This window comes from Salvia splendens, chromosome 15, assembly GCF_004379255.2.
Source record: "Salvia splendens isolate huo1 chromosome 15, SspV2, whole genome shotgun sequence".
Lineage (NCBI taxonomy): Eukaryota > Viridiplantae > Streptophyta > Magnoliopsida > Lamiales > Lamiaceae > Salvia > Salvia splendens.
In genome coordinates, this window is record NC_056046.1 from 19533750 (window position 1) to 19542258 (window position 8509).

Genomic DNA, 8509 nt, shown 5'->3' on the forward strand with positions numbered 1-8509 from the left:
AAGGACACGTGTAATAATCAATAACAAAAGCAGAAAAAGTGATAAAATATTCCAAAGAATAGGAAAAAGGAAATTTTATCTCATGTACTATCTAAAAACAAATCCAACTTTATCATGTAAAGATATCAAAGCGCAAAATCGCAGCATATTTCATGAATTCTCTGGATTGGACGTCAACTTTTTAAATCTTTATCTCTTCGTCTATATATATAGCACCCTAAGCAACATCAAATGTAGCTCAACTTCAAATACATTTAAAAAGGTGTTATTTTGCAAGAAATGGATACCATTGTTAAGTTAGGAAGTGAAAGTCCAGTGGTGATATTCAGCAAGAGCAATTGCTGCATGTCGCATACGATTGATACGTTGATACGGGGCTACGGGGCGAACCCTAGGGTTTATGAGCTCGACCGGATGGACGAGGGGGACAAAATGGAAAAGGAATTGATGGCATTGGGGTGCAACCCTAGCGTGCCGGCTGTGTTCATAAACAAGGAGTTCGTAGGTGGCTCGAATGAGGTCATGAGCCTCAATATTAGAGGCAAGCTCAAGCCCTTGCTCATCAAGGCCAATGCTATTTGGGTATAGATGGAATTAATTAGGGTAAGAGAGTAGTTAATAAAAGAATACATAAGTTAAATTTTGAGCATGTTTATATATCATGTTATAGAGTTAGTGTGTGAGGCCCTTGTCCATTTAACATGAGTAGATATCTATGTGGTTCATATGTAGACACAAACATGTATGAAGTGGGTTATTAATAGATCATTTACTAAGTCTCTCTTTTTAATTTGTAACTATGAATATATGTGACAGCTGTTTTTTGATTGTTATATGATCTTCTATTCACATGTATGATATTTATATATAAATGTATGTTAAATATATCTCATGGGCAGAGTTTAAAGTGCAGATCATATATATATATATATATATAAAAGGTAGTGATCAAGATATAACTATTTTTAAGGGTATAACTAGAGAACAAATCTCAGCCACACATCTTAATGGAACAAATATTATTAATTTTAATAAAATAAAATATGCTGAGGGTATTTTTGGAAATTACTTTCTGAATTAAAACATGCGATCAAATTACGCGAAATCTTCCAAATCTGCGATCCTTTCTTCTTCCAAATCGTAATTCTGAGCTGGGGGTGGCGCCGGAGAGGATACTGGCGGCGGTGGGGGAGCTGGCAAAGGCGATCGGGGCGGAGGGGCTGTTGGCGGATTCAATCGTCGCGCCAATGCTGAAAAAACCCCAAATCAAAACCTACCTCTACGTCGGACTCACCGGAATCAGCGTCGGCGGGTAAGGAGACGCAACGATGAGCTGCCGTAGAAGAGAAGCGGAGTTTCGGAACAAGAGCGGGGCGCGGTGGCTGTAGACTCTAAGATTCGTCTTCAATATAGTTAGTTTCCGTCTACGTTTAATGTTACTGATGTATCTTGTGATTTTACTACACTCTTGTTTACAAAACATCACTCTTGTTCTGATTTTACTTCACTCTTGTTCTGATTTCACTTCACTCTTGTTCACAAAACACATCACTCTTGTTCTGATTTCACTTCACTCTTGTTCACAAAACACATCACTCTTGTTCTGATTTCACTTCACTCTTGTTCTGATTTTACTTCACTCTTGTTCACAAAACACATCACTCTTGTTCTGATTTCACTTCACTCTTGTTCACAAAACACATCACTCTTGTTCTGATTTCACTTCACTCTTGTTCACAAAACACATCACTCTTGTTCTGATTTCACTTCACTCTTGTTCTGATTTTACTTCACTCTTGTGCACAAAACACATCACTCTTGTTCTGATTTTACTTCACTCTTGTTTACAAAACATCACTCTTGTTCTGATTTTACTTCACTCTTGTTCACAAAACACATCACTCTTGTTCTGATTTTACTTCACTCTTGTTCACAAAACACATCACTCTTATTATGATTTTACTTCACTCTTGTTCACAAAACACATCACTTTTATTGTGATTTTACTTCACTCTTGTTTACAAAACATCACTCTTGTTCTGATTTTACTTCACTCTTGTTCACAAAACACATCACTCTTGTTCTGATTTCACTTCACTCTTGTTCACAAAACACATCACTCTTGTTCTGATTTCACTTCACTCTTGTTCTGATTTTACTTCACTCTTGTTCACAAAACACATCACTCTTGTTCTGATTTTACTTCACTCTTGTTTACAAAACACATCACTCTTAGCATGATTTTACTTCACTCTTCACTCTTAGCATGATTATTTTTGGGACAATTCAACATTGATATTATAATTAGATCAGAGCAAGAAGAAACAGAAAGGGGCTACATCTGAAATGCATAGCTAAAATCTCACAAAATTCAAATACTACACTACATCCCATCATAAAAATTGCAACGATAGCTTATCACCTAATGTTAATTCCCTAATTAAAGGAAATCAAAACTAAGAAAAACAGAAGATAAATTGGGAAATGCAGGCTAAATTATATCATAGATCTGTGTGTTCCCGCTCGGGGTCAGATGCCACGATCATGTGCGACAAGATGTCGTAGAGCGGCCCGCCCTTGGCCATCGCCTCCTTCTTCTCCTTGATCACCGCGATGAGCTCCTTCCGGAGCGCCGCCGCCGCCTTGTTGACGGTGGCGGTGTTGTTGGCCGCTGGAAGAGTGATGATTGGAGACACCGATGCAGATTCCTTCGTCGGGGAAAGAGAGTCACTTGAATCGCGAAAATATTGATAATTTCCAATCGAATTCCTCTTCAATCGGACGAATCGGCGGTAGGAGAGCTGAGAACTATTTTGCAGAAGAAGGAAGAGGAGGAGAAGAGAAGAATGCGGTTTCTTTTTCAAATGCCAATGATGTAATCTAATTTTGGATGTGCAATGACCATTATACCCCCGCCTTATTATTGTGGAGTAAATTTGTGATTGAGGGAACTAATATCTCATTAAATTCAAAAATTAATACTAGCCCTTGATTTTTTTGATCTTGTGGCTATTATTTGTTCTCTAGTTATATGGTTAAGAGGTGTTTGCCATAGATCATGACCCTATATATATATATATATATATATATATATATATATATGGTGCTGTTAGGTTGAGATTATTTAGCTAAATTGAGAAATGAGATGCAATCTCAGCCACTAATCCACAAGATTAACGACATGTCAACAGCTATCACATTATGTCAACACGGGGGTATAAGTGTCATTTCGTGTTTTAATGTGTCTGATTGTTGACATGGCTTGGATGTCTAGTTGACATGACTTATAATTGTTGTTGACATGGTTTCTATGTGCAGTTGACATGGTTGTACGTGTAGTTGACATGGCTTGTAACACAGTTGACATGGCTAGTACGTGTAGTTGACACGATATGTACCGTAGTTGACATGACATGTATGTGCCGTTGACACGATATGCACCATAGTTGACATAGTGTCACCAGCTTATATATCAAATGTCAACAACTTATAGTAAAATGTCAACAACTTGTATATCAAATGTCAATAAGACATTAATTAATAAATTTCTAAAACAAATCTTCAAAAATATCATTAATAAAAACTGTAAAATTAGGGGCAAAAAGACAAATAAGCACTAATTTATCGGTTAATTTGTAATAAATGAATTTTACTTGAACCGACAAACATTAGGGGATTGGCACAAATCTGGGATCCCAATTTCTCTATTTCATCTAAATCATTTTATCTTGAAGATAGCTAATCACCTGCTGAAATGGAGTCGGCGGGAGAAACTAAATCGATTGCAATCGATAGCATCATTCCGCTGGAAGACGCCGGCCTTGAGGACAGTTCCCTACCGCCGGATTCCATCAGGGAGGCATTTTGGAAGGCAGCCTCAGCCGTGAGATCGATCGTTTCGGACGAAGGCGGATGCGTGGAAGATCCATGGGAAGAGTCCTCCTACGAGGGCTGCGTGGTGGAGAAAGGCGGCGGATGGACGGAGGCGGCGGGAGATAGAGTGGTGGTGGTGGGGGATGCGGAAGAGAAAGTGGATGACTATGTGATTTGGGATATAGGTCCATGATCTAATTGATTAGGTTGTTTGAAATCTGTAATTTGAAATCTTTTTTTGCCGAAACCGATTCGGCGACGGGGGAGACTTTGACGAGCGGAGTGGGGGTCCAGACGGTGGTATCGTGGCGGAGGGCGGTGGAGGAGACGGCGAGGCCGCGGAGGAGGAGATGGCGAGGCCGCGGCGGAGAAGACGGCGGAGAGGTGGTGAAGGGCGGTGGATTTAGCGTTCACAGCAAATTGGAAGATCCCTTGTGAAATCATAATTAGAATATAAAATTACCACTATGCCCTTTTATAATTAATTAATCTAAAAATATTTTTTGTGTGGTAAAATCTGGACCACTCATTTAATAGAAATGAGTGGCTGAGATTACATCTCATTTCTCAATTAACCTAAAAAATCTCAATTGATCATGGACCTATATATATATATATATATAGGGTTTTGATCTATGCAAAACTAGATTTAAATACAGAAACGCAGAACAATATCATAATTAGGTCACTTTTAGGTCATAATTAGGTAATTTTTAGGTCATGCTAACAAAGCATGACCTAAAACGATCTTAGCATGACATTAAACCCAAATATTATAATATGACCTAAAATTGCTTAATTATGACCTTCCGTGTTTTTAGTTAATTATTGACCATTAGATCATCTAATCCTAGGGCCAAGATTTGGTCTGCATTTCTGGATTTAAACACATACTTATTTTGATCATCTCCCTATATATATATATATATATATATAGGGTCTTGTTAGGTTGAGATTTTTTAGCTTAATTGAGAATTGAGATGCATTTTCAGCCACTCATTTTGAAATGTCAACTACAAGTAGATTATGTCAACTAAGGGGTATTATCGTCATTTCATTTCAATAGCCAGAATATCAAATGTCAACAACTCGTATTAAAATGTCAACAACTAAAAAAAATTTAATTTTTTTTATTTTTTAAATTTTTTTTAATTTTTTTTAATTTTTTTTAATTTTTTTTAAAATTTTCGCGCGATGTCAACTACTGAGACATTATGTCAACTACGATGTGTAGTCTGCACATCAAATGTCAATAGCTCTGCACATCAAATGTCAACAGCTTATAATTGACATTATATATGTGTAGTTGACATGAATTGTATATGTAGTTGACATTATATGTGTGTAGTTGACATGAATTGTATATGTAGTTGACATTACATGTGTGTAGTTGACATGAATTGTATATGTAGTTGACAAAAAAAAATAATAAATAAATAAAATAAATAAAAAATAAAAAATCGAAAAAAAATAATTTTTTTTTAAAAAAAATATATTTATTAAATAAAATATATGATGAAATTACAAATATGCCCTTTCACAATTAATTAATGTAAAAATATTTTCCATGTGGCAAATTCTAGACCACTCATTTAATAAAAATGAGTGGCTTATAATGCATCTCAATTCTCAATTAGGCTAAAAAATCTCAATTGATCACGACCCTATATATATATATATATATATATATATATATATATATATATATATATATATATATATCGTATAGGATGCTACTACTATTTCGTGGTATCATAAAATACGAGGAATGACGCCACAATTTATTTGACATATGACAATGGTTGAAGTAGCAATATTTAAATATGACGAATTTATATATGACATATGTTTAAGAGTCTTAATTACTACCAAAAATGGTGCCATAAACGATTTCATATAGCATGACATTTGACAAAGAAAATGTTTCTAATTGTAATGTAACGTTAGAAGTTGTGGACTCTTCTCATGATCATACACTATTTACGTAGTCCTAGTACCAATCGGAATTAATATGATAACAAAATCCAAACATTTAAAAATAAAATTAAAAGAAATAAATTCCACACAACTGCAATACGTTGATCCTAAGAAGGCTAAGCTCAAAACATAGCTCGGAGAGGCCCACTATGTAGCCCAAAACAAGAATTAGAAATTGCATTAGACAAAATTCAATTTTTATTATTACTACTATGTTTTTCCAGTCTCTTATATTATCATTTATCTAATTATAGTTATAATACAACTAAAATGGTACTCCCTCCTTTTCATAAATTTTGTCGCACTCTAATCGGATACGGGTTTTAAGAAATGTAATGGAAAGTGAGTTGAAAAAGTTAGTGGAATGTGGATTCTACTTTTATATATTAATTTTATAATAAAATATGAACTTGAATTAGATAGTAGAATACGAGGTCCACTACAAAAAATGTTAAAAAATTAAATATGATAAATTCTATGGGACGGACGAAAAGGAAAAAAGTGACAAACTTTACGGATTGACGGAGTAGAAAATAATAAAAAATAGAATTTGGTGTTCCGAAAAGTAATTAATTTCATTGTGTGCATGAATGCACCAAAGGGGGGAAATAAAAGAAAAAAGGGTTACGTCTTATGATTAGATAGCACTTTTATTTTCTTGAATATCAAAATCCTATTATTTTGAGCTCTAAAACAAAGAAAAGTAAAAAACAAAAAAGTGTAAAGATATTTGAACGTATATAAAGAATAATTATCCCTAAGATAGCAAACTATACACATTAATTAATTATTGATGAATTGGTTATATATATATAGATCATGATCATCCAAGCCTAACAAAGAAGATACTAAGCTCGGGTCCGGTATTCCCATCCGGGCTGACCATGTACAGCGTCTCAGAGTCGTTGGACCCCACAACCCGGTCGAAATGGGCCCTCACGTAGGCCATCTCCCCGTCGGGCCCCTCCTCCTGGGAGCGGCCCGGCAGGACCCCGGCCCCCATGGAGACCGCCCTGAGGAGCTCCATGACCTGGAGATCCTCGTCCGCGGCCTCCCTCTTGACGGCATAACCGCTCTTCTTCCCGTTGCAGAACATCGTCCACAGCGGCTCCTCCAGCAGCTCGTCCTCGTCCGCCCTCGTCCGCTTCTCGCACTCCAGCGCGATCCTCACCATCCCGGCCGCCATCTCCCTCTGCAGCGCCTGTGTCTGCATCGCCAGCTCCACCACCGCCGTCGGCAGCGTCCGCGGGTTCTCCTGGATGGAGAAGCTCACGCGCCCCTTCCGGTACCCGAACAGCGTCCCCGTCACGCGGCTCTCGTCCGTGATCCGCAGGTCCGGGAGCCCTGGGCCGCTTCCCGGTCCCAGGGCCGGGAAGCGGCACACAGGGGCGATGATTGGGAACGAGCGGAACACGTTGCGGAAGACGCGGAGGAATCGTCCGGGCTTGTTTTTCTTCTTGACCGAGGGCTGCAGGAGCGAGATCAGCGGCGGCTGCGGGGACGGCGGCGGGGACGGCGGCGGCGCGGTGGGGTCCTCCATGTATCTCACCCGATCAGCGAGATGGGGATGCCATATGATTTGGAGAATGAGGAAAGTAGGGAGAATGAATTTGGATTTGGGTGTTTTTATGTTACCATTAATTAATATGTTCCATTCTAAATGCACGTAGGAATGTTTACATTACGTGTGGGATAGTGAAGTAATACACGTGACATGAGAAAAAACATACGAGAATAGGAAATGAAGTAATGTTTGGAAGGGAATGATTTTGAGGAAGGAGTCTTCCAATGTATTCGGATCAACAAACTATATATGGGAAGACTAGTACTACTACTATATTTATGATTTCATGTATTTCCATGGTTGGGATTGATGATCCCATTTATATTGCAACGTGTAATCATGATATGATCATAGGCTAAAAATAACACGTGAGTTTCAAATACTCCCTCCACACGGATTTTAAGAAATGTATTATAGAAAGTGGGTTGAAAAAGTTAGTGGTATGTGGGTTCTACTTTTATATATTAGTTTTAAAATAAAATGTGAGGGGGAATGAGTTAGTGGAATGTAGGGTCAACTACAAAAAATAGTAAAAGTGAAAGGCGATAATTTTTTAGGGACAGACGAAAAAGGAAATAAGTGCCAAATTTTCAGGGACAGAGGGAGTAGTATATGCTAGGAAAATATATTCAACCCAATGATTCACATTATACTACTTCCGTCCACGAAATATTGTTCATATTTGACTCGGCGCGAGTTTTAAGAAATATGAAGAAAAATGAGTTGAAAAAGTTAGTGAAATGTAGGTCTCATATTTATATACTCCCTTCGTCCCACGTTACTCGCACTTTTATTTTAGGCCATAAATTTGGGATTGATTTTTTAGTGTAATTAAATTAGAATTTTAAGTGTAATGAGACATCACTTAATTAATGAGCTCTTAACTTAATCTAACATATTAATTAAATGCATTAATTCTAACTTAAACTATAAATAGTGTAAGGAGTTTGTGACGAGCCGAAAAACAACAGTGCAAGTAACATGAGACGGATGGAGTATTAGTTTTGTAATAGCATGTGAATGTAATGAGTTAGTGGAAAGTAAGATCCATTTACCAAAAAGGAAAAAAAAAACAACAACAACAAAGTGTGCAAT

The 8509-nt window shown here is 37.3% G+C and overlaps 3 protein-coding genes across 3 annotated transcripts; 2 read left to right on the forward strand and 1 right to left on the reverse strand.

The window, feature by feature from the left end:
- Nucleotides 1–260: 260 nt before the first annotated feature.
- On the forward strand, nt 261–833 carry LOC121767968 (monothiol glutaredoxin-S2-like). Its single transcript, XM_042164308.1, has one exon. It carries the CDS (start codon nt 280–282, stop codon nt 586–588), a length of 309 nt encoding a protein of 102 aa, XP_042020242.1. The 5' UTR covers nt 261–279; the 3' UTR covers nt 589–833.
- Nucleotides 834–3754: 2921 nt separating this feature from the next.
- On the forward strand, nt 3755–4066 carry LOC121766827. The gene has a single exon (XM_042163065.1). It carries the CDS (start codon nt 3755–3757, stop codon nt 4064–4066), a length of 312 nt encoding a protein of 103 aa, XP_042018999.1.
- Nucleotides 4067–6594: 2528 nt separating this feature from the next.
- On the reverse strand, nt 6595–7459 carry LOC121767871 (protein MIZU-KUSSEI 1-like). The gene has a single exon (XM_042164202.1). The coding sequence runs from the start codon at nt 7388–7390 to the stop codon at nt 6674–6676; it is 717 nt and encodes a 238-aa protein (XP_042020136.1). The 5' UTR covers nt 7391–7459; the 3' UTR covers nt 6595–6673.
- Between the last annotated feature and the right edge of the window lie 1050 nt (nt 7460–8509).